Source organism: Embiotoca jacksoni, unplaced genomic scaffold, assembly GCF_022577435.1.
Source record: "Embiotoca jacksoni isolate LCO1_2020_lvr unplaced genomic scaffold, fEmbJac1.0.p SCAF_6, whole genome shotgun sequence".
NCBI lineage: Eukaryota > Metazoa > Chordata > Actinopteri > Embiotocidae > Embiotoca > Embiotoca jacksoni.
Genome location: NW_027185414.1, coordinates 19,198,298 through 19,224,832, shown reverse-complemented (window position 1 = coordinate 19,224,832; position 26,535 = coordinate 19,198,298). Strand labels below are relative to the sequence as shown.

General features: G+C 40.7%; 2 protein-coding genes across 6 annotated transcripts; both read right to left on the bottom strand.

The window, feature by feature from the left end:
- Positions 1-66: 66 nt before the first annotated feature.
- Positions 67-9,720, bottom strand: LOC138212944 (LIM and senescent cell antigen-like-containing domain protein 1). Of its 5 annotated transcripts, none has more exons than XM_069173673.1 (11): positions 9,446-9,720; positions 8,026-8,182; positions 7,829-7,895; positions 6,846-6,966; positions 6,484-6,633; positions 6,185-6,335; positions 4,173-4,265; positions 3,981-4,029; positions 3,779-3,854; positions 3,357-3,526; positions 2,966-3,057 (listed from the first exon to the last, which is right to left on the bottom strand). In XM_069173673.1, exons 1-10 carry the CDS (start codon positions 9,472-9,474, stop codon positions 3,388-3,390), a joined length of 1,032 nt encoding a protein of 343 aa, XP_069029774.1. In that variant the 5' UTR covers positions 9,475-9,720; the 3' UTR covers positions 2,966-3,057; positions 3,357-3,387. The 5 variants fall into 5 exon arrangements, with proteins under 5 accessions (XP_069029776.1, XP_069029774.1, XP_069029773.1 ...); XM_069173674.1 differs by having other exon boundaries at positions 2,969-3,057; positions 3,396-3,526; XM_069173675.1 differs by lacking the exon at positions 3,357-3,526 and having other exon boundaries at positions 67-3,057; positions 9,446-9,719.
- A 3,337-nt stretch (positions 9,721-13,057) lies between these two features.
- LOC138212939 (F-box/LRR-repeat protein 3-like) lies at positions 13,058-21,462 on the bottom strand. Its single transcript, XM_069173661.1, has 6 exons — positions 21,171-21,462; positions 18,942-19,143; positions 17,239-17,403; positions 17,008-17,130; positions 15,664-15,835; positions 13,058-15,348 (listed from the first exon to the last, which is right to left on the bottom strand). The coding sequence occupies exons 2-6, from the start codon at positions 19,140-19,142 to the stop codon at positions 14,708-14,710; spliced, it is 1,302 nt and encodes a 433-aa protein (XP_069029762.1). The 5' UTR covers position 19,143; positions 21,171-21,462; the 3' UTR covers positions 13,058-14,707.
- Between the last annotated feature and the right edge of the window lie 5,073 nt (positions 21,463-26,535).

Sequence of the window (26,535 nt, the reverse complement as noted above, 5' to 3'; positions counted from 1 at the left end):
ATTTGATGAAATGTAAACTCTGACAAGCTAAATGATTATGTAAAACTGCTCCATAATAAAAATGCTCATTCCAATAAATGTAATTTTTTTTTTTTTTATGTGGCACATCATATTTTTTCTAAACACATTTACCAGTTTACAAATAGCCGAAGCAATGTGCTGACTCATTAGCATTATTTTCGCATCAAAGCGCTCTCGTGTTAAATACCCAGCTGAAGGTTCATTTCATCTAGATTCCTTTCAACTCTATTCCTCAGAAAGTTGCAAATGGTAATTTGGATAAAAGATATCAGAATACCCAACTGCAGGACCTTTCCGTGCCAGCATTAACATTAGGGCCATTCACACAGAGAGCAGACCAAACATTTTAACACCCACAGGTTTCTCTGAAAGCTAGAACTAGGATTTTTTTTTTTTTTTTTTTAAACTTATTCATAGTAGCACTCTCTGACATCATATTTTCTCCCGAATCAGGGAACCAATTTATTCAGAGGAATTCTTTGAAAAAAAAATTACCTCTAAATTTGACCATATATATATATATATATATATAAACACACATATATATATACACATATATATATACATATACATATATACAGTGGGGCAAAAAAGTATTTAGTCAGCCACCAATTGTGCAAGTTCTCCCACTTAAAAAGATGAGAGACGCCTGTAATTTTCATCATAGGTACACTTCAACTATGAGAGACAGAATGGGGGGAAAGAATCCAGGAAATCACATTGTAGGATTTTTAATGAATTAATTGGTAAATTCCTCGGTAAAATAAGTATTTGGTCACCTACAAACAAGCAAGATTTCTGGCTCTCACAGACCTGTAACTTCTTTAAGAGGCTCCTCTGTCCTCCACTCGTTACCTGTATTAATGGCACCTATTTGAACTTATCAGTATAAAAGACACCTGTCCACAACCTCAAACAGTCACACCCCAAACTCCACTATGGCCAAGACCAAAGAGCTGTCAAAGGACACCAGAAACAAAATTGTAGACCTGCACCAGGCTGGGAAGACTGAATCTGCAATAGGTAAGCAGCTTGGTGTGAAGAAATCAACTGTGGGAGCAATTATTAGAAAATGGAAGACATACAAGACCACTGATAATCTCCCTCAATCTGGGGATCCACGCAAGATCTCACCCCGTGGGGCCAAAATGATCACAAGAACAGTGAACAAAAATCCCAGAACCACACGGGGGGACCTAGTGAATGACCTGCAGAGAGCTGGGACCAAAGTAACAAAGGCTACCATCAGTAACACACTACGCCGCCAGGGACTCAAATCCTGCAGTGCCAGACGTGTCCCCCTGCTTAAGCCAGTAGGTAGGTAGGTAGGTAGGTATATACTTTATTAATCCCCGAGGGGAAATTTTTTAAACACATGTACAAGTACATGTCCAGGCCCGTCTGAAGTTTGCTAGAGAGCATTTGGATGATCCAGAAGAGGATTGGGAGAATGCCATATGGTCAGATGAAACCAAAATAGAACTTTTTGGTAAAAACTCAACTCGTCGTGTTTGGAGGAGAAAGAATGCCGAGTTGCATCCAAAGAACACCATACCTACTGTGAAGCATGGGGGTGGAAACATCATGCTTTGGGGCTGTTTTTCTGCAAGGGGACCAGGACGACTGATCCGTGTAAAGGAAAGAATGAATGGGGCCATGTATCGTGAGATTTTGAGTGAAAACCTCCTTCCATCAGCAAGGGCATTGAAGATGAAACGTGGCTAGGTCTTTCAGCATGACAATGATCCCAAACACACCGCCCGGGCAACGAAGGAGTGGCTTCGTAAGAAGCATTTCAAAGTCCTGGAGTGGCCTAGCCAGTCTCCAGATCTCAACCCCATAGAAAATCTGTGGAGGGAGTTGAAAGTCCGTGTTGCCCAGCGACAGCCCCAAAACATTACTGCTCTAGAGGAGATCTGCATGGAGGAATGGGCCAAAATACCAGCAACAGTGTGTGAAAAGCTTGTGAAGACTTACAGAAAACGTTTGACCTCTGTCATTGCCAACAAAGGGTATATAACAAAGTATTGAGATGAACTTTTGTTATTGACCAAATACTTATTTTCCACCATAATTTGTAAATATATTCTTTAAAAATCAGACAATGTGATTTTCAGGGAAAAAAAATTCTCATTTTGTCTCATAGTTTAGGTATACCTATGATGAAAATTACAGGCGTCTCATCTTTTTAAGTGGGAGAACTTGCACAATTGGTGGCTGACTAAATACTTTTTTGCCCCACTGTATATATATGTACGTATGTGTGTGTATATATATATACATACATACATACATACACATATTTTTTATTTTTTTTTTTCCTTTCATAAATAACACAAGTGGTTACTTTATAATTACTCGTACTGAACTGTGAAAGCTCAACATGAGAGGTCCAATAAACTCTGCTATAGATACTCTGGATCAGTATACTAAGACGTAACGGTACCATAACTGTTTGTAAGTTGTATTTTAACCATCTGTTGCATTTTAATACACAAGGCACAGGTGTAGTTCTAAATAATGTCAAACAACAATCTGTTCACAGGATTTCACATAACAGTTCATAATTCTGCTGGCGAAGGCATGATAAGCTGAAACATCGTATGTCTTGCCAAGAAGAGAATAGCAAATTTGGACAATTTAGGAATGTATTCAAAAAAACAAAAAAAACATTTGCATATAAAAAAGGCAGCAAAAAAACAAAACAAACAAACAAAAAAAAATCTGCTAACAGTTTATGCTAATGACAAGACCACAGTGGTATATATTTATGTTTTTAAATGAATCCCAGATTTACATTTTTTAATATAGATGTGCTGGTACAATGCCCGGCTGTTGTGTTGTGATGCAGCAGTTCCCCTGGATATTTTACCATTACAGACATGTTGGGAATACTTCCAGCTTGTTTGGCCTGAAGCAGCTCACTTGCGTCCTAAAGACTCTGCCAGCTTCTTGAGCCTTTTCTTGAGCTCCAGAGGAAACTTCTCATAACACTTTTTACAAACAGGCTTCATGTCAAACTCGACAAACTTGTTCCTGCAAAGAGGGGAAAAGAAAGGAGAAATATTTGGGTGTTGATTGGGGAAAACAAAGCCTTTGTTTCTTCTGATCAATTCATCGAGAAAATAATCAACAGGATTAAATGTAATACTCATAAACATTAACTGAGCCAAACTAATGTTTAATATAGATACGTATACTTCAGAAGTTTTGGACAACCGCCAGTAAAACAAAATAACAGCATCGGAAATAAATCAGACACACTGACGAGTCATGCTGTTGAAGAGTAAACGAGGAACACCACAGAAAAAGAGGAAGGCGGAGATAACACCAACCAACGGATGGAGTGGCGACTTGTAAATAAGTCTACTGACAGACAGCAGCTTTTTTCTTGCGCTCTTTGGCGTCGCGCTCTCGTCTCGCCAGGCGGCGTTTCAGCTCCTCCGGCATGTGCTCATAGCAGTGCTTGCACACCGGCCTCAGGTCAATTTCTACAAACTTATCTCTGAGTTACCGTAGATGCAGCAAGCGAAGCATGTAAAAGGATAAATTGAAGGAAAAGAGGGAGGTGAGGGGGGGGGGAGAGGGGGGAGGAAAGGAAAGGAGCCAAAGAGGGAAGAGTTGCCGGAGGAGAGTGACAGACACACGTGTTAGGACTGGAAGTAGGAGTGTTACAGAAAACGGAGAGGAACACAATCGACTGGGAGTATCGTACGTGAGCGCTGAGTAAAAGTAGAAGCTGTGCACGAGAACTTACTTGAGAGTGAGTTTTGTGTTGCAGGTGGAGCATGAGAAACAACTGACACACCAGGCTTTGTTGAGAGCCGACACAACTGAGAGGGGGGGGGGAGAGAATAAGAAGGAAATGATGAACATTTAACGGCTTTATCTTCAAGCAGCACAGTGTAAATTACTGAAAACACCATTCTGATTATGAGCTCCATCACACTGATACTCACCATCACCTTCAATCACACGGTTGCAGTGATAGCACACATCGCCGAAGAGCTTGATAACGGAGGAACAAGGAGATTAAGTGTTTATCCAGAAAAACACTAATTCAGGTATTTGGTGAAGCGACGGCAGGTTAGCGACGCTGAGACTTGCAATGTGATGACTGTCATGTCCTCCGAGGCCATTGTTCTGCTTACCTGGTTATAATGCGTCTCACAGTAAGCCAACCCCTTCCTCTCGTAGTGCCGATGACCGAGGAAAGGCTTCTCACATTTGGCACAAACAAAATGCTGTAAACAAAAAACAAAAACACGTGTTGCCGAGAGAAAGCTGGAGGTCGAAGGCAAGGCGAAACAGGAGGGCGGCCGACCGGAGGAGCAGGTTCTCCCTCGCACGGAGAGGACGACGACTTCTCTCATCGTTGTGAGAAACGTGAATGTGACGTGAGCACAACGTGAAGATATTTCTTGACCTGGAACATGTTTTAAAAGTTACAGATAAACTTTCAATGTATTCGAGCCATCCAATATTGTTTGTTGTGTTTTGTTTTGAAATCACGTTTAGCCTCCAGCGCTGGAGAAACAATCCACCAGTGAGGTGCCCGCAGTGTTGTTGTTTTTAAGTAGCTCTACTTTTCCGGTGCTTGCCACATGAATTCCTGAAGTGGTGAGATGCACAAGTAATTTCAGCTAATTACCGTCTTTAGCATTAAATTGACTGCTATACACTGTTGATAGTCTTCAGCTTTTTGAACAGTACAAAACTCCGCCGCCTCCAGACAGATGAACACACAATTTGATCTGCTGCGCTGTGCCTCCGGAGAAATAGTCTTTTTAAAAAGTGCTCACATCTCTCTTCTGACTCCAATTAGCTCTTTCACAGTGTTTTGGTTCCAAATTGGTTTATTTAATGAACTTCATTTTCCTGTGCATAAGTAATGGTAACTAAATGTGAAGTTCATTACAGATATATGTATTCTGCTTTTGTGGAAAGGCTGTCGTACATATATTATGAACAATAAAGGCGAGTCCACATGACATCTGTCCACTGTCATTAACCGGTGTGTATTCCTGGTGAAGCCCCTCTCACTGTCGTCCAACTTGCAGTGTGAATTTTCAGAGAAGCACTGAATTCATGCCAGAGATTTTGTCAGTGTTTGTGCTTAATGGCCCCTTTTGTGTACCTCTCTGTAGGCATTTGGATCAAAGTTGGCAAATTGAAAGATGCTGTCCAAATTGTGTATACGAGGGGCAATCAAAAAGAGAGACTGCTGCTGCTCCACACAAATGGAGCACAGCGCCACGACGAGCACGGAGCAAGAGGAAGCGCGGGCCTTTTTGAGTACGTCTGAACATGAGCAGAGAGCACACGTTGCGTTTTGTGTTGAACTCGGGAAATCTGCATCACAGATCCATCAAATGTTTCGGAAGATCTAAGCAATGAGCTGAGTGAGGTGTTTTCAGCGCCGGCCGCCTTTCAAGAGGGGAAGAATGTAGCCGTCCAAGACTGCAGCAGGTGCACCGGGTCAGCAGGGAAACCACAGGGTTTTCCTTTGTCGTTTGCATGGTTGCGCTCTGTGAGTTCGTCCCTCAGGGTCCGACTGCAAGCGACAGAGTTCGACTGTGACGTTCTGAGGCGTCCGAGGGAACATTCAGTACAAACAACCTGAAGTTTCTCGCTCACAGCAACACAATCGTTGCTCACTCCAACCCCCCCCACCCCCACCCCACTCCCCCCACCCCGCTCGAGAGACTTGGCTCCCTGTAACTTGACAAGAACGTTTGATGAGCACTTTCTGCTCCAGTTTCAGGTCTGTGTTGAAATTGCAAATACGCACGTAATATACACAAAAATGTGTTTAACTGGAGAGCTGACGTAACTCGGGACTACTTGCTCGCGGGGGTTATAGCTTCTTCCTGCTCCCGGCACGTTGCAGTGCTGCAATCAGTTTGCGCGCAACAGGAACAGTTTCAGAACTTTTTGATTACCCTTCGTACTGAAGTTTTCTTTTCTATCAGACTGCAGCAAAAACAATTAAATGCCTCGGCTTCTTTTTTTTTCCAAACACATACCAAATCACGAACACAGTAAACACGGTCATGAACCAGGCCTTGAAACAACAGCAGCATGTTAAAGTTGACTTTAAACCAGCATACTTGTACTATTGTATGTATTTTATTAATAAATTCTCTCATTCTTGTTCACCAACCTCCACATGCCACTGCTTTCCCATGGCATTGACAACACGTCCCTCGATAGGTCTCCTGCAGGCACCACAGATTGGGACACCCATCTTGTCATGGCAGGGCAAACAGAAGAGCTCTCCCTTCAGCTCCCTGGCTTCAGCCGTCAACTCCTTCCTGGAGACAGAGAAACATACCAAACGATGAGGAACATAAACTTTTAACAAAGTGATATACGTCGTGTTTTTTGGTGGACTTTGAATATATCCTGAAGATTTTGGGTGCTGCTCTGAGCTCAACAACGGTGTAGAGGGATAGGACTGACCCACAGTTGTTGCAGTTGAAGTGGTCTGGGTGATACGGGTCATTCTTAAAGATCAGTGGCTGCTCCTCAATGATGGCATGGCACTTCTGGCAGATGTACTTGCCCAGGCCACGGGCTTTCTCTCGGTTATGGCACGGGCGACACAGGTGCCTGAGGTAAATGGAGGAGAACAAAATTTAAGGGTGTCAAGAGAGATTCTGCAGCCTTAAATAACGTGGTGACACACTCCATCATTGCCGCTCAAAATCCCCTCACAGGTGAGAACGCACAAGTGAGTCAAGTCAGCAGCTTGACGTGTGCAACCACCTGGTTGCAGGCTGTCACGGTGTTATATTAAGACTGTAATAAGATGGGATACTTACCTGCCAGCGTTTTTGACAAACCCCACATCTGCGAGCACAGCCTGGCAAATATTGCAGCAGAAGCAGTCAGGGTGCCAACTATTGTTCATGGCCTTAATGACACGACCGATGATGAACTCCCCTGAGGGAAACCATACGTGAGAGATCAGCTTGAGTCAAGTCAGAGTTTGACTTCTCCCATATTTATTGGGACTCGATTATATTTTATATCCTATTTTTTGGTTACTGTACAGAAAGTTCCTAAAGAGAACGCCGTTATCCAGTTTTACTACAACATACTGCATTATTTTCTATAGCGTTCTCTGAGAGACTCAAGATCAATATCAAATGCATTTTAATCATCCACTTAATTTAATTAGAGCATCACTGTCTCTCCCTGGACATAGTCAAGCAGTGGTTAAATTAAGCTTCGGAGATGCACCCACCATGCACTTAAAGGCATCTTGGGTGACCTAAACACATGTGGGGAGTTTTAAATAAAAGTATAAATCAACTTAAAGATCAGTGATGATACACTGGGGCCTGATCTCTCAAACAACATGTGGAGATCAGGGACGTTTACATCCAAACTGGGGGCAGGTGGGGCTGAATGTGTAGAAATACCACTGCTGCAAAAGCAGGGATAAGTTAATGAACAGTCTGTCAAATAAAATGCTGAGCAGACTGCATTTATTTGAAGAAAAGTATTTATGCGCTCAAGAGAGACCAACAGAAAATGTGTGTGAAGCAGCAGTGTAGCATGAACACAAATGTGTCTGTGACAGCTGTAACTGAATTGAGTGCTTAATCAGCATTTCATCATTGTCATGATGTGCAAACGTTCTCGATATAGCTGACTTGCCAAGACCATAAAGCAAGGCGATAGCGCCGAGTTCATCCCCAAAAGCCAAAACAAAGCTGCGCTCCTCAAGACCTTAAGTGCGAATGAGATTCTTTCTTCTGTGTTGCTTCAGTCCAGTTGTGAGCGTGGTTGTGATACTCACCACACTGGTGGCAGCAAGGAGCGAAGAGCATCTGGAAGTCATGTTCACAATACTTCCTTCCTTCAAACTGCGAAAAGAAACAGTCAAAATATTTATTCTATAAATAGAACACATGCACACGGTGAACAAAGTACGGCTCATCGTTATGTTAACTTGGGGAAATGAAATCCAGTGACTGGTACATGCGAGTGCTCTACCTCATAGAAGAGTCCCTCTGGAAACTGCTGGAAGCACTGGGCACACACAAAACAGTGCTCGTGGTACAGCTCTCCGTTACTATTGACGATCTTCTCCGTCGCGGCGAAGCCGCTCTTGCACCGCTCACAGGCTGCGTTGGCCAGGGCATTAGCAATGCTGTTGCACGAGAACAATGAAACGCATATTAGTAAGTAACTCGCGCGTAGCCACCGGACATGTGGACAGTGTTTTATTTAAGTTAGTAGAAAGACTTGTGCAAAATATTTCGAGGGGATTTTGGAGGTAAAATCTTCCCGTTTTTCAATTAGAAATATGCAATTTCACATGTTTGGCCATTATTATTCTGTGTAATGTTTTCTTCAGTAAAAGTTAGAGCAGATAATTAACAAACAACACCAAGAGACAAAAAAAACAACCTCTCAAAAGGAGTCCAAACCATTTCGCTCATTTGATTGTCTCCATAATAACTTTGATGAAGTCGGTACCCAAAATGGTCATAACCTCGTGACGGTGGAGAAAAAAAAGCCTGGTGTGGCTGACAAATAACTGTAATGCAAAGCTGGACCAACCTTTATCATTTCTCACATAACTCCCAACACCAACTGAGGAGCTCCTTTCAGCAGCTGTCGCAGTGGAGAGCTCACATCACCTAATTTGGTAAAAGGAGGTCCTGAGGTCTGAATGACTCTGATATATATATATATATATATATATATATATATGTATGTATGTATGTGTGTGTGTCAGAGACACGCAGATAATCACTGATAAACTATAACTAGACTCTGATGTGATCTTATGAATGCAGTTCAGTATGAAGTATAAAGTGTTTTGGTGCAGAATAAATTTAAAAAAAAAAATTTAAATAAATAAATAAACTTTAGTCAACCCAAACAAATGTATTTTACTGTTATCGTTGGTTTATTATATTCCCAGTGTTTGCCCAAAGTAACTTCAAAGCAGTTATTATCAGACCCGAAAAACAGCCATGAACGTTAAACTGAAGATCTTTGGCTGTGAGCGGTGATAATTCAGATCATGCTGGACGATTAAAAATAAATGTTGACAAGTTAGATAACTAGATTAATAAAAAAAATTTTTTTTAAAAACAGCTAAGTAATTAGCATGCTAACCTCCCAATTAGCTTCAATCTAGAAAAGGAATACTTTTGTTATTTTGCTGGCGTTTGACAACTTGCTATAAGGCGCCGTATCGACAGTAAAAACAACCTTTAAACTGAAGCCCCGGACCTAAACATGTCCTGATAATCCTGATAATTAAAAAAAAATGTTGCCCGTGCATGAGCTACGTTGGCTAACTGATGTTAGCTTTAGCACGTTAGCCTCCCGAGCTCAGTAGCCCGTTGAAGCCACGCTGACCTCATCAGCTGTTTCTGTTCTCCAACAGGTGAAGTCTCACCTGCCCGTCACTCCTGCCACCGCCAGCATCCCGTCTCAAGCACGGCAGCTTCGGACACGCAGCTGGTGAAATCAACGGGGTTTTTTTTTTTGTTTGTTCCTTTCAGCTTGAGTTACCGGAGGGTTTTGTTTTTTTTTAGGAGGAAGAAGTCGCCTCGTCTCACGCCCGCCGTGTCCGTGTGCCCTCCCGGCTGAGGCTGAGGCTGAGCTGGCGGGGCTCCGGTCCTCCTGCTGCCGCTGCTGGGGTGGGGGGGGGGGGGGGGGGGGAGGGTGTGTCCCCCGTGGACGGGGTGTGTCCCCCTGGACGGGCGACACCATCGGCTCACTGCGGACGTCTGCAACACTCATCCGTCCTTTCTCTGGGACAATTTACGACTAACTTTAGCCTGATTAGTCTGGACTGTATCAAGTACGTTACCCTCACAAAAAGAAAAAAACAGGTTCATGTGGATGAAATCATCTTTATTATAGGATATTAATTGATGATCTTTATTTTTTTTTTTTTTTTTTACTATCTTTATTTAATTTCTTCAATTTCCTTTTTGTGTTTATTTTTTTTTTCTTTCTAAAGGGACGTCACGTTGAGTATTTTGTTCGTTAAATGCCATATATATTATTATATTAAAGGACTTTATCTATAAATATATTTTGGGCATATATTTGTCATAAATGTCTAATGCAACCATAAAAATTTTCAGAGCAGACATGTTGATATATGTGTGCTATACTCCCAGATGTCTGATGCTGCATTATTCCTGCAACTTGAGCTACATAATTATAATTAATATAGTAACATATGGATTCAATAATGGTAAATATAGATTTTCATGTTGAATAGTGTTTACTGAAAACACACACGTCAGTGTTAGCGGATAATTAGAATATAAATCCATTCATGGAAATAACCAATAATCATACAGACTATCTATTTTATTCATGGCCACAAAACAGATTTTCTTATGAAGCAGACATGTCAGGCACTTAAAAACACCTTAAACACTCTTATTTGTGAAAAAGTGTTGCACAATTGTGCTGTCAAGTGCACTATTAACACAACTGAAATGATCTGTGAAACTAATGTGTGACAACAGGCAGATGTCAAACAAGCACATACAATGTCTATAAAGAATAAGTTATCCCCTGATATATTGAATGAGTGATACATCCCCGTATGTCTTGTATTCATGACACGGAGATGTCATAAAGTACGCCAACACAGTCCGAAGAGGAGATCTGACTAATCACAATAAGAGAGTGAGACTTTGTTACTGCTAAGTTATAAAACTAAAGACACGACAGACAAATACATCTTCATTTATTTCTGCACGGCATCTAAACCACGAGCCTTCATGGACGAGGCTGCCAAATTCACACTTATCTTTCAGATGTGATGTTCCAGCAACATCGCTCGTAATTTAAGTTTGACAGCCGACTCCAAATTAGCACACAGATATATTGAGAGTCCTTTAAACGACCAAATGTCTAGAAGAAGTAATGACAATAATGTTCCTGTAAATTAAAGGGCTGTAAAAATGCAGATAGTCATCAGTCACCAACAATCGGACTTCATCGACTGTGAAGAGCTATCAGCAATAACAGATATTACGGGGTTTTTTTTGTCATTTTAAATCCTAACACCTAAACATTTTATTTGCTGAGACAGCATCCCTAGTTATTTCTTTTATCTGATTTCACTTAATGGAGCTACCAATTGAATGTGTCCTCTCTTACTTGTGTCCGCTTTTATGTCCTCATGTTTACTGCTGTTTATACCTGAAAGTTCTTGGCTTGGAGGTGAAGTGCTGTATAAATAACATTAATCGTATTGTATTGCATGCACTCAATTTCTCTTCTCTCCAATTTCCTTTCAGGGATTTTTGAAGAATCTAAACTATTCGACTGGTTTATATGGCGAAATTAAAACGGGATGACTCAGTGTATCCTTGGTAGAAGTCTATTTTTCTAATAGCATGAGTAATGTTTACTTTTCTTTTCTTTTTTTTTTACTGTAGACATGGTTTCAGTGGATGTTAGATGTTTTGCACATTGACAAATGGAGGGCAGATAATTAGAAGAAAAGGTAAAGGGGGCTATAAAAGCATTGTAGAGAATAAAAAAGAAAAACAGGGAAGTTAAAAAATCCATAAAACTTCTGTTATTTTTAGGGTTTTTATGTTTGATCCAGCAAATGCAACTTTCTAGGAACACATCTTTGCTCTCATGTTGCTCCTGAAGATATTTTACATCCTTTGTCATAAAACTTTCTGAAACCAAACTGCAGGTTGAGTTTAATTAAAACAAACATGATCAAAACTGAAGTTCAATTTTCAGGGTTTTATAAGTTTGCAATTTGATCTCTTTTTATGGTTAATTACTCCACTGCACCATATCTGACAGAGAGCTCTCAAATATATAAAGCCTGAGATGGAAATGAAGATAAATCTTGACTTTAAATCCAAACGAATGTGTTCGGTTAGGAAAACTGAGCTTTGTAAGTGCTTTTTTGTTTTTTGTCTAATTCCTTGACAAAATTGTCATCTCAGTGTTTATCGAGTTAAAAATGTTCACGCTGCAGACATGTGAAACATATTAGACTCATGGTGACAGCTCTGTTTTGGGTCTTTTTATAGTTCAGTCACAAAAAAGCATTTTCAAACTGACATTTTTTATTGTGACTATGAACTTTACTCAAATATTACATATCCTTGGGAAAAGTACAAGGAGTTACCTTCCAATAAATCTTCTCAATACAATGCAGCTTTATTTAGCTAAAAATAAGAACAACGCACTCGCTGGACTCTATTAAGAAACAGCAGCCCTTGCTCGACCAATCCTCGGATATTACAATAATCATGTAAGCTCTGAATACAAATGCAGTTAATATTAACAGATGGCATGGTTTTATAGATACACAGTAAAATGTACTGTACGTCAATAAAGGATAAAGTCCACTGCCACTGATCTGAGTTCCAAAACAGAAAACTTAAAATGAAGACAGGATAAGTCCCTATGACAGGGCAAAGGAACATTTCTGCAAAATATTGACTTTTTTTTTTTAATTAGATTTTGCAAACAAAATACACCAAAAAGGGACAAATATCGACCCTGTAAACCAACGATCCATTTTTAACTGGACATAATGATTTACAGGTTTCATTGCACAGCGCAACACTGTCAACTTTCAGCAAGTCCATCTTAAGACATCTTTCAGTTATTATTCTTTCGCTTCACTGCAACAAAACAATAGTGACACAAATATATATATATATATATGCTTATACATTCAGTTACATTCAGCTGCCACACTGTCCTGTCTGCAGGGCTGCACAAGGACCTCATGAGTTTCACATTTTTATTCATTACATTGAAAGAGCTGGGACGTCCATACAGTATAAATGCAAAAGAGGGGCCACTTCACGGAAATGTTTTCCTTGTTATGATCCAGCCAATTTGTTTTTGTATGAAGCCTGAGCCTGAGAAACCTAATAACTGTCCTCACATTCAAATCATTGATCCTTAATTGAATAACCATATCAATTTGAGCTAAATCCCCACATAGAAAAACAGGGTTTAACATCGTTATTCTTGGGAATCAGGAAATATGATAACTTGGTTTAACTAATAACTCAGAAGGCGAGCCTTTAATTGAGTTTTCTTGTTGCTCAGCCATAACATACACATCTTTTTTAGGTAAACTATTGTTATTCAGAAAGGGAAATAACTGCAGTCAAGCAGATTTGTTTTCCGAGAGTAATTGTTGTATGACAGACATTAATTATAATACAATTCCACCTTTTCTTTTTAAAATGGCTGTGAAAATAAAATAAAAAGTCTTTTAAAAAAATGTACGTACTAAGAGAGACTCATAGAATTAACATTGTAATTGCTGACCACTGTTTAAAATCTCAATAGTTTGGCTGCAAAGTCTGTTAACTTCATGCCCTTATGACATCAAAACTAAATTTGCGACTTTCATTGTGTCAAAGTGCATCAAAAGGATTCATTACATGTACAGATATATAATCTCCACAATTACAATTTCTACCTCCCATTTGATTTTTAAATATAACTTTGATATTTACAAGTATAATAGGAATATGGGTCAGGCAAGGCAGAAATAGAACTATCATACATTGCACACAAAAATATGTTAAAACACCACTCATATTTATATTTATTTGTATTTATACAGTATATACAGACTAAGATTATCATGGCCAAAGTCACTTGAGAGCACTGCCTTCAAAAATAGCTGGCGTTAGGAACGGGGCACCGCCTTCAGCCTCGTCCATATCAAACAGAGAACAGCGAGGGAGACCGTTAGTTCTACATGAGAAGCAGTGACTCAAAAAAAACAACATTCGAAGACATTAAGTCGTGACACGTTGAAGGATGGCAGGAGAAGAAGACACATGAAGACCGAAGCCACTGCCCGGCCGACTGCATTTACATGATCAACCACTCTGTCTATAACAAGCTTCACACATACGGTGGCTGTCCTTTTACGATGAAATGTTTCTTATTCTTGTACAGTTACAATCTCTTATTATTTCGGTTATAAAGTGTCAGAAACAAAAACTAAAATTCACAAGACTCCCACGATGGATGAAATTTTGGTGATTTCAAGTGAACATAAACAAACAAAGTAGCTTATAAGGGTGATTATCCCCATCTACTGCACGAACTGGGCATTTGTTTTAATCACACAAAGAATATTATTACACTAATATGTTACCCCATTTTAATAATTGAACTCAACACTGTGAAGTTTCTGATTTGCATTAGAAGGATTGGATTAGTGCCCGCTTATAATTAGGCAAAATGTACATCTATCCTATCAGCAGGGAACAGATTCAGATGTATATGTACATGAAATACATCCCTTAATTTCCTGTTCGCTGCCCAGACACCCTTTGAATACTCCTGCAACCCTACATATAAGCAGTCTGTGAACGCTGCACAAGAGAACAAGGCGCTAAATGTTATGAGCGAAAAGCAGATGAATCTTATAATATATAAATATGTATATAACTATAAAAATCATATACATGGAACGGTGTGGTGGAGCTGAAATCAATATTACATGATGTAGTTTCTTCATGGACTCAGGGGGTTCATTCTGTGCCTGGAAAAGACACACACACACGCATACACACACACACACACACACACACACACACACACACACACACACACACACACACACACACACACACACACACACTCAAAAACTCCTTCACACCTGCGCCCTTCTGCCAGCTCTCTACCAGGTAGGCATCATGTCTGGGAACCAGACGCGACCCAAATGCTTTGACACCTCCCAGTGGATATCGTCCAGCCCGTAGCGGTGGTCTGGAACCAGTACTTCCTCCATGATGGATAGCTGTGTCAGCCTGTCTCCGCACATCTTAACAAACTCCACGAAGGCGCTGCAGGACACTTCGCACTCCCCCAAGCCGATAGCAGACAGCTGAGTGCAGCGTTGGGCGATGCGGATCAGCTCCTCGTCCAGCGGCCGCAGCCCGTTGGCGCACACCACCAGCTCCACCAGACGCGGGCAGGTGAGCCCGACGCGGCCCAGCACGTCTTTGCTGACGGAGCGGCCGAAGTACAGATGCGTGATGGGGATTTCGTCGCGGAAGAAAGGGCCGAACTCGTCCTCGTAGAGAAAGAAGTACATGACCAGATTGAATTTGGGAGAGTGGCGCATCATGGCGTCCCAGCTGCTCTTCTTGATGGTGTGGAACTGTTGGCCCGGGTTCTCACTGACCACGTCGATGCGAAGGTGCTCGAGGTGGACGTGCTTCTCCGAGGAGAGGGCGATGAGAAGCTCGTCACTCAGCAGGTGGTAGTTGAGCGCCAGTTCTCTGAGGCCGTGGCACTGATCGGCCACACACAGGATGCCTGCAGAGAGACAAGAGGAAATCAGGAGATCTACACAGCGTGTTTAAGGCGGAGCGAGAGAAAGATGTAGCAATATTTTATATGCCCGTAGGTTTGAGACTCACGGTTGATTTTTTTTTTTTATTGCAACGTTTAGGAGCGATTTGTAGAAATGGCGCGAGGGACAAAAACGGTGTCTCGGAGACGCACGAAAGGCTTTAACCATCTCAAAGTCAGCTATAAATGTTCTTCGTCAATCAAATCCTTAACGATGATTAATGAGTCATTTTTCATCATTAACAAACCAATTATCTGTCATCTGTAATCCGTCTGTACCTGCAGGTGAAACATGAGGGCAGCTGCTCATTTTCAGCAGTTTGAGTGTGTTGCTGTTATTTGCCACCAGGACTTTGAGGGAGGGGTCATCCACGGGTGTGTCGTCGATTTTCAGGGAGGACAGAGATTTGGAGTTGACAAAAACCACAGTCAGGGCTGAGATGAAGTGAGACTGTTGAACAGAGCAAAACAGAGAAACAGTTTGTAGACAATGTAGCCCTAAATAACAGTTTTATTTAGTACAACTAAGAGATATCGACTGCCACATAATTCATGAGCAGCTTCTGCTGTTACCAGAAATGTCTATAGCATGATATTTGTCTGGATGTTTGTCCGTCATTGTGCGGATACAAAGCTACAAAGAAAAAAGGACCACAGCGCCAGTGATTACTATCAAGACTCCACGAGGTACCTTTACATCATTTAAAAAAAAAAAAAAAAAAAAAATCAGGCAAGTGTGCAGCCGCACCACATTGTATATGATCTGTCCTCTGAGTCTCATCTGTCAAAGGAAACAAAGGCAGACAGCAACATCTATTGCTGAAAACTCGACACTTAAAGTGTGGACCTTCCCCCAGGCGCTGGGTCACAGTAAGACCATCTCTGTCTCACACATGAATCAAAGATCACAGCTGTATACTGGTGAGCCAGAGGGGCTCCTGTTTGAAAACTGCAGCGGTTCTCGAACCTTTTTAGTCGATGCCTCACTTCAGAGGCTGATAAAATAATCCTGTCCCCTGGTAGTAATGGGTCGCTACCACCAGAAGGTGGCAGTAATGCATCTAAAAGCTTTTTGCAAACTACCATTGACTACTATAGTAAAAACAGCAGAAACATGCAAAGACTACAACAACTGTAAAAAGGTTCTGTGTGGAACTCCTAAAGAAAAAAAAAGAAAAAAAAACAGAAAGAAAAATTCAAATAATACCCCTGCGAATAGCAAACAGTATTTTTGCTTAAACTAGGCATCCCTAATCAAACTTGAAATAAAATATTAATAAAATGAGGCAAGTTGCAATTTCAACGGATATTAACAACGAGATCGAGATGTGCATGAGCGCTTTGCAAACATCAGAGCACTTTACTTTGTCACCGTCTGAACCATATTCACCTACTCAACATCGGTGGCTCTGCTCTCCCCCATCCAGCTGCTGCGGCTCTACGCCCCACCTCCCCCAGTCTGGGAAGCAGCAATGTATTGTAACCATAAAAAAAGTTTTGCAATGCTACAATTGTAAACTGAATTCAAAGCATGTGGAGCAAAGAGACTGACGAGAAAATCCAGCATCCATGCTCGGCCTGTCAGTAAAGATGCACAGGAATAATGATGTCGTTGAGGCTTACCTTGGGCAGCTCCATGAAGCTGGGCCTCGCTGTGGAGATGAGCCCCAAAGTTTTCAAAGAACAGTTCACGAGCTGAGACAGGATGTCGCACGCTGCTTCTGCAGACTCTCTGCTGCTGTCCACCTGCCACGTGAAAGAAGACACTTTACCTTGGACATCAGAATCCACTTCACTTCACACTTCATCACTTTAACCTCCCGCCACGACAAAACATCCTCCTCTCCACCGTACCTTGAAGCTGACATACTGCAGGTGTTTAGAGTGCCTTTTGATGATCTGTTTGATGAGGTCTGGGTGTGTGGCCTTCAGGTACGAGCTGGCTGGCTGGTTGAGCTCAAACTCGAAGCACCGCCATAGTTCTGGCATGTGAAAAGCCTGGTTCCAGCCCCGGCACACCTGCAGGGACCACAGACGGGACTTAACCGAAGATCATTGCAAAGTGGATTGTTTTTAGGATTTAAATTCTTCCCTTTATTTGACAGACAGAGAGAGAGATAGAGAGAGAGAGTGAGAGAGAGTGAGGAATGACAGGCAGCAAAGTTCAACCCGACCCAGGAACAGCTCAGACAGCATGTGCTCACGCTGTAAGCGCCTTAACCACTCCATTTACGCAGCTTTTTAACATGTTTAATTACGTGAAAATAGTGTGTCAATTTTTCATGCAGTGGTCAGAAAGTACTTGTTTTTAATCCACAGGCTGGCTGACAAAATGTGACTGACAGGAGAGAAGAGAAACCTTTGATTAACCTCGGTGGCCTCCACAAATGCCAAGACTGTTCATCTCTGCCTGGTTTATTGTTGAGATTCCAGTTGACATTTTTTACAATAACTCACTAAATTATTAAATTAGAATGACACTGTGATGACAATCTACTAATGAAAAATATTTTCTATAAATACAACTATCTGTTCTGAAAATCTAGTATTTTGTATATTTTGTGGGAATCAATTAGTTTCTTGTACTCACTCAGCAGTCCATAATAACGATCGGGTACAAAGCAATCAGACGCGCTGAAGAAGCCCGACGCATTAACGTGACAGATGAGAAGAATATCTGACTCTCTGAACAAACCTCCAAAAAGAGAAGTGGGGAGAAGCTGACTCCTCACATGCTGCATTACACAAGATTTCTGAGTCAGCTCAGAGCGTGAAATGAAAGAAGTGGCAAAAGCAACATCGTAGGTGTAGCAGATACACACACACCAGGAACAGGCATAAAAAGGGAAGCATTTCTACTTTCTAACAGCATAGATAGTATAAATAGTAGTATTGTTTTGCATCTAAATGTATTGCACCTTTTAACCACATTTTTAGAAAATCAGAAACGAAAAATATATGCGTGTTTCCATCCATTACTGAATATATTAGGAGTTGGTTCATGGAGCTAAGCAGTAGGTGACACTAATCCTCCACTCAGGTGAAATCTGACCACTGCAGAAGATGGCGACGCAATAAGACAACGTAGTTAAAACCTTAAAACTTAATATGAGGAAAACGAGATGGAAAACGCGGTGATGGAGAAACAAATATTACAGCGAGGTGCCCCTGGAGGAGTTTGTTTCTCAGGTGGAGCGGAAGCTTGAGTGACATTTCAGTAAATCCTCACGTATTCGCTCTTATTCACTGTTTTCTCTGCACTCGGTCGCATTAACTTTTGTCGATGAACACAACCGTTCCACCTCCCTCAAGCGTAAAAACTGTGTGATATTTCAAAACTTTCTTTTCGAAGTTCCTTCATTTGCACTCAAGATTTTTTTTTTAATCCACAAATTTCAAATGTGCTTATAAACAGGTGGATGGAAAAACACCAAGTTCTCACGAGGCACCGTCGGAATAATCAAGACGAATCCCCCCCCGTCGTCCCCATACAAATAACGCTACCTGGCCAATACCACCCTCTAGGTGCAGCAGCCAACACATTATTATTGCGGTACCTGAGAAGCATAGGCCCGATCCAGCAGAGGCAGGTACTGGAAGATGTGCAGCAGCATCTCCTGCGGCAGACACTCCCAGCAGGCTCCCTCCGCCTCCAAATCTTTCTCCCTCCTCTGCTTGCGGGTCCGCTTGAGGGTCTTCTGACACCCGCTGGTGCCTCCTCCATCTTCTTGCTCATTCCCCTGGAGACCTCGTTTCATCCTGAGTAAACAGAGGAGGAGTTCAAATCCACACGGCTGGGCCAAGTTTACCAACTCTTAATTGCCAGACATGCTTGCCGCAATGAATGTTATCCCATTAATCCTATTAATAACAAGTTCGGAGCCCGTGTCTGGCAGGTTAATACATGGGTCTGGAGCGGCAAATATTTTCATTATCAGTTAAATCATTATTTATCGACTCATTTAAGCCAAAAAAAACATGAAAAAAAAATACAAATGAATTAATTTCACAGAAATATGAAATAGGGCAAAGCAGCAATCCTTATATTTCTGAACCGAAAAATGTTGGACAAATGACTGCAAATGACAAACCCACCAACTTAAAATTCCCCCTCGTCAGTTTTCTTAGGACTAATCGATAAACTAATGAAGGACTACAGGTCATGAAAACCCTCTCTCTACTTTACCTGTCAAGCTGTACAATACAGTCACCTTATGTACCCGTCAATTAAATGACACTTGTATATGACACCAAAGTGTTAGCGTTAAAATTAACACCGCCAGGAGATGGTCACAGCGATGACTGAAACAGGGATTGTGATGCCACAAAAAAGGGCCAATTCAGACTCATGCAGCAGCACTTCATCTCACCAAATAAGGACTATGAGCCTATCAATGGGCTACGAAGTGCTCTGATAAAACACTATATGCTACTTTGCTATGATACGTTGTGTATTGGAAAATAAATCCAAAAAACTCTGCATTTCACCAAATATCAGCAGCAGACAGGACAACACAATACAGAAAGTGTTGGCTGACTAGAGGAGGAAAACATACAAAGAGCAACAGACATTGCTGTTGGAAGGTTATTTTGTGTTGTATTTTTTTTTTTAATCTGGTGTTGTATTACACTTTGATCTAATTGGGCTTTGATCTAATTCACTGGATTAGTCCAAATGTGGTTATTTTATCCATTGATTGCTCCGCTAATTATTTCTGTATCACAATAAAGATCAATATTACGATATAATATAACATACCCTGATAAAGGGTTTTATTTAATTTGATTTAGTCAAAGTTTTATCCACCACCTTGACCAATTTTTATCTATTAGTTGTCAAGGTAACAGTCCTCTGAACTTTTCCTATCAACTCTGTCAAGATGCTGACAAATCTGGGGATGTTTATTTGTGAGTAGTAATTTGAAATGGACCTGAAGGATTTCTTTTCATCATGCATGCAAATATGATACTGTCATGTATTTTGAAAGATTGTCCTCTAATTACTCTGATTTTGACTATTATTTTGTTGTACAAACTAACAGCAATTTTTTTTTTTTGCTTTAAGAATTATTCAATCAGACATGGTTTGTAAGTGATGGCTATTACTTATTTATTAATAGGGCTATTATTACACTCAAAATATGTATGATTTTTTTTTTTTTTTTTTGTCCCTTTTTCCTTCACTCTCATTGGTGCTGCTGTCTGAAGTGCATGAGAGTAAACTGGGGGGAAAAGAAAAAAAAAAAAACTATGAGTAATATAGAAAATGGAAAAAAATCGAATTGGAGATATTGTTTAAAAAAAATAAAATAAAAGTAAACCGAGGTATTTATTTGCATGGGACAACATCTTGATCGAGCAGTGTTGTTGTGGTGTTTATAAAGCCCACAGCTGGCTGACAGCAGAGGGAGATTTGGTGTGAATCAGCAGATTCGTTTCCTCTGCTCGCCTGAAAACGAAAACAAAGCGTCCAGGCAGGAGGACACACCTCCACCTCCTCCACCTCCTCCTCCTCCTCCTCCACCGTCTCAGCTGCCCGCTGTCAAATCCAAGAGCCAAAAAGTTCACTTCTGCTCGCTGAAACGTGCTTTTCGATCCACGTTTCATCCCCACATAAATGCGGTGGAGGTGTTGGCCGAAGTTTAAAGACACCATGTTTACAACACAACCACACCACATTTTTAAATAAAAATAAATAAATAAACATTTATTTTATTTTTTTAAAGCAATTTAGTTTGACACGTAGTCTGGGATCTCGGCATTTATCGACCCCGTCCTCCTCTCACCTGTATTTCACCTCCGTCGGCTGTTTGTTAAAAGGCGATCACTCAACGTCAACCGGGACCGACACAAGAAAACTGCGTACGAGCGGGCCGACCGATCAAACACATTGGACCATAGGACAGCACGGCGAGTCCGGAGGGTCGCAGACGCTGACTTGGAAGCTTACGAGGCGAGGTTTTCGAAAGCGTTTTTGGTTTTCCGAGCGGCCCCGACCTAGTTTCGCTCCACAACTCTCCTTCGGTAGTTTGCTGGTCGGCTAAAGATGGCGTTTGTGTTGTTTGTGCGGAGCAGCTGTGAGTGGGCGGCTGCAGTTACGCAGAACGGTCGACAGAGGGAGCAGTTTCCCTCAAAGGTATATTTAAAAACCTGATGGAGGGTCGCGTAATGATTTTATTAACAGTGATGGAAAGTAACTAAGTACATTTCCTGTAGTTAAGTACATTTATGAAGTGCTTCTACTTTACTTTAGTATTTATAGTATGTGATTCTCTATACTTCCACTTCACATTCGAGAGGGAAATATTGTACTTTCTACTTTATTTGACAGCTTTAATTAGCCTGCTTTTATGATGTAGATTTTAAAAAGGTTTTAAAATGCAACACATCATCAAAGATTGAACCAGTGGTGCTGGGTGGACTCACTTATGGTGCACCTTAACCATTAGAAAAAATATATTTTATTTCACGCATTAAATTGTTTTCTCTTACTTGACAGTTACTATATTTTTGTTGTGTAGTCAAAGAAATGCGTTGTCTGTTTTTCAACTCATTGGATAACAACATTCAGTAATGTCAGTCTGTTTGTGTGGTGAAAAGTATGCACTGCACTCGACAACAGGGGATCCATAGCACAGTACACTGGGAGAATGCCGGAGTTTACAGACATCAGAAGATCTTAATTTAAAGTGGATGACTACGACCCCAAGAGGGTCAGTTGGGGCAAAACAAGAGCCGTGGTCTCGCACAGGTAGTGCCGTTGGTCGACACAAACAATATCATCCCAGGAGTTCAACCAGTCCTCGGCTTCAGTGTTTTTCAGCGGCACAATGGCAACGCAGTCCTGTCCTGAGTGCTCCTTATCCCAGGAGGCAATGGCGTTGTTTGCCTCCAGAGACCTCCAGTCAATGACATCTGGACGGACTTTGTTGCCATTGACCCAGAAGTGGGAGTCCTCCTTCACCATGTCCTGCAACCCGATCCACGCTGAATGGAGTCTTTCTTAAAGGTGCTGCTGTAAAAACTGAAAAGTCATGTTAGTCAAGAACGCCTGGTCTTCAGGATTCAACCCAACAGCTAAGTCACCCCCCCCCCCCCCCCCCCCCACACACACACACCCACCCACCCCCATGTCAAAACAGTCCCTGCGAGCACTTTCCCACTTCTTTCTTTGTGAGGAGAGGAGGAAGCAGAGTGCTCCACCGGGCCGGCAGCACGAACACTCCAGTGTGTCGTTGTTACAGAATCTCCAGAGGAACGATGTTGTTGTTGTTTTTTTGAGAACAGGATTGAGCACTGCTGTTGTATTTTTTTTTTTGCCTCCAGCTGTCCAGAGATTTGCTGCTCATTGTTTAACAGCAGGTGCAACTTGTTATTTTCTGCAGCTGCCATCTTGATAAGCTGCAGTGATTTGTTCAGGAGCCCGTTCAGTCGTCTGTTCTCCTCTTCCACGAGGTAGCTGTCTTCCAGGCTCCAATTTAGAAGCATGTTTAGCTGTTTTTTCTTGCAATGTGTTGATCAGAAGTTGACTCAGCTGGGTTTGTTTCAGCTGACAATAAGGTCACATTGAGCAAAGTGGTGTTTAAGAGGAGCTTCAGGTGGTCAAAGTTATTTCCCAGCTTGGGGAAGTTTTGATAAATGGAGTTACAAAGTTTGCTTCAGCTGATGGTTTTCTTTTTTTCAACTGCTCGGTGTTACTCCGTGCTGTGAATATCTCCGCTGCCATGTTCTGTACTTCTGCTCTCTGGCTTTGTTGTTTATTTACCTGACCTGAGAGGACGACTGTCACAGTAACAAAAAGCACCATCAGAATCATATTCAATGCAGGTTTCCAATTTGTTTGCAGTCTCGTCATGCAGCCAGGAGTCTCTCCTCTGCCTGTTTCCTCTTGAATGCCGGAGGCATCTTTTAATGGATCTTCACCAAAACTAAGTAGAAAAAAAGAGAGCAAAAAAAGATTAAAAGATGTTACCATGCGTTAATTACAAACCAGGATGATCTCAAAATCTGCATATCTTATAGCTGTACACTTCACAAAAACATGAATCAGCAGTTATTTTTGCTCCCATTTTTCAACAGCACATTTTAGAGTTGGCCTTTCATTGTGACCGGTCCCATAATCACGGTGTCTGATTAGCATCTTGATGTTGAATGATGATGTTCAGCAATGTAGTTTGCATGAATAAATTGCTATATTTTGAGAAATAATTGAAATGTCCAAAAAGCCAAAACAAGCTTTGGACATTTACAAAAGCATCCATGGGCTATTGATTTCTGTTTTGACATCTGACCCTTTGTTATTATTATTTTTTTACTTGATTCTACTGACTTATAGTACTTAAAATAATATAACACTGTTTATGCTATAATAACAAATTGGTATTGTATTTATCAGATTCTGTTGTTATAATAATAATAATTTACTTGTCTAGCACTTATACTTCACTTGGACAGAGCTACATTTTACACGGTCACAAGGAAATTAAAATATAAACTAAATCTGATTAATATTTTCAAGTAAACTGAACGGTAAGAAAGTATGTTAACACATTTTCAGATGTTGTATATAGAGATACAGAGACAGGTTATGAGCCAGACCCACTACCTTAACACTCAAACAACCTGCAGTCAACACAGTTAGCAGGTTAGTTAGTACCCAACAACATACTCCATGAATTCATATTCAGTTTCATGTTTATTAAAATGGGACGGATTCACAGTGTTTTACACTCCATCCACACTGGCATTGGTTTAGAAAGCAACAAACAGGTACAAATGCAGTATATACAGTATACATATATTTATAAAATACAATAGCATAGTTTTCACACGACTATTTTGTATTTTTTTTCTATTATTTGAAGTCATGGTGAGGAGGCCTTTAAAGCAAGCTACGATTAAATTCTTCAGCTGGAAAGATGCTGTGGGTAAGCTGTGAATTTGTGTGATGGAACGTGAGTCAAACCTTCTGCATCGACAATGTTCAGAGTTCCACGTTAGAAAAATAGTCATAATGTTTGCGCAATGCAATTAGCTGGCATCAACCGCACAGGCACCAGAGAGACAAGCACAAACACCAACCACAGACGTGTTATAGTAGGTTGGACAACTGAGTTTGTCAAAAATAAATAAACAAGCGTCTGTTTGTTTGTGTCGTGTTACTCATAACTAGAAACTGACAATACTTAGAAAAAGACCGTTTTGTTTCTCACTGTAAACCTGGACGCACATGTCGAGGACGGCAGTGTTAAAAAAAACTGTGATTTAACTTGTGGGTGTATTTTGTGCGCAACAGATTTACATAATCATGTTTAGTTAGTCAGGGTTTTCCCTCATTCCTCTGTTCAGTCATGTTCGTGCATCTTCTGCCACTTTAGATAACACAGTTTTTCAAAGTGAAACCGTTTTGACACTTTGTTTTTATAAAGCATCATAACCAGATGGGTTTTTTTTCAGAAAATATCTTCAATTTTGATGTAATTTAGCTAAATTAAGTAAATAACATATTTCTGATTTTGAAACAGATTATATGCACCAGGCAAAAGTTACCCGCTGCTGCCCTTTATTGTTATCTGACACATACATGACGTTTAGAAAGCAGTAAAGAACAAAGACTTTCAGGGCTTCATCGTGATGCTGACGTCCATTTCTTTTCAGTTTTTTTTTTTTTTTTTTTTTTTTTAGAGGTGTCATGACTCAAAGGTTAAAGCTGTAACTCCAGAGCTGTGGAGGACACAGGTTTGAAAGCAGAGATGTATTAAACCGTACTGTTTGATGTTGAGCCTTTAAAGCAGTGGCAGATAAAAGTTTTTGTTTTATCCCAACTGTCAAACATGAAATAAATAAATTTAAAAAAAAAAAGGTTTAAGGGTCAAGTGAAGTGCAGGAATGTGTATTATAGTCATCTGTTACTGTCATTAGAAATGCAGGAGAAACTCATCTTTGCTGATATCGACCACTTAACCTGGAAGTTTCAGGTCAACGCTGTCAGTGTCCGTGATGCAACCAGCAGTTTGTAACTATTCATTATTCCAACGAGTCGAAGCATTTTGTTTTAACACCGGCCAGGGAGGGTCTGAGAGGATTGTGGAGTTTGACATGAAAAAAGTTTATAAATAGAGCGAAGGTAAAGAAGACTATAAAATATTGGAAGCTGTGGTTCATTCCATTTGTTCGGTATGTTACTGCCATCTGGTGGCCAAATACGTTTTAACAGCTTGCAAAAAAAAAAGGACAGAAACTGTGAAAAAGCAAGGGATTTACCCTCAAATAACAGAGTTCAGTTACAATTATCTCACAGTATTTTTGTTTTGTTTGATTTTGAAAAAAGGAAATTCTTCTTTGCCCATTTGAAGCAAATTACCTCCCCAAGATTCGAGCCATTTAATTTCAGAATAAAAAGTCTTTACATGACATCCCTAAATTCTATTTAACCTTCCCACATTGCAACAACGTTAAATGATTCAAAACTGTATCTTACAATAACTGAAGTGTCGAGTATTTAATCAAGTAAAATCAAAACGAGAAGCTCAGGGTCAGACTACATTGCAAATAGGCCCTTTAGTAAAACCTTCATTAGTGAGATTCCTTTCTCTTTACTTTTTAACATTTTGATTTTTGATGACAGATTCAAGCCTCCTGTAAAATCTTGCACAAATCTGTAGACAGATGTTCTTCCTTTCTTCACAGATGAATCTTTGTTAACTGGACGGGTTTTGTTGTTCTACCTTCTGCTTGAAAATACTCCAAAGTAGTTCAAGTCAGGGGACACACTTGGCCAGGTCGTCGTTATCACTCCCGTGTGTTTGGGATTCATTTCACGTTGAGAAATTCCTCTCCTGCCAAGCTTTTAAGGACTGGGACTCTTTTTTTTTTAATTCATTATTTGTGTACAAACTTGCATTCATCGTGCCAGCTGTAAATGTCATCTCCCCCAACTCCTTTTGCATTCTCACCTCCATATTTGACAGCCAACACTGTAGTCCTGGCAGATCTGTGCCAAGCATGCTGATCCAAACAAATGTCTCGTGTTACGTCTAATTAAAGAATGTGCTGCCAATATTCATTAGGCTTCTTCTCATCTTCTTTGTCAAACTTGAATCTTTTGTGAAAAATAGTTTTCTTTTTGGAGGCTTATCGAAGAAGTTAACT

Coding starts and splice junctions, on each gene's coding strand:
- LOC138212944 (XM_069173672.1), bottom strand. CDS start 9,474: ATGCTGGCGGTGGCAGGAGTGACGGGCAG. Junction 6,967..7,828: donor TCCTTGCTGCCACCAGTGTG/GTGAGTATCACA, acceptor GGTTTCCCTCAG/GGGAGTTCATCATCGGTCGT. Junction 6,634..6,845: donor TTTGTCAAAAACGCTGGCAG/GTAAGTATCCCA, acceptor CATTTACCTCAG/GCACCTGTGTCGCCCGTGCC.
- LOC138212939 (XM_069173661.1), bottom strand. CDS start 19,142: ATGAAACGAGGTCTCCAGGGGAATGAGCAAGAAGATGGAGGAGGCACC. Junction 17,131..17,238: donor TGCAGTATGTCAGCTTCAAG/GTACGGTGGAGA, acceptor TTCACGTGGCAG/GTGGACAGCAGCAGAGAGTC. Junction 15,836..17,007: donor GCTTCATGGAGCTGCCCAAG/GTAAGCCTCAAC, acceptor TCTGTTCAACAG/TCTCACTTCATCTCAGCCCT.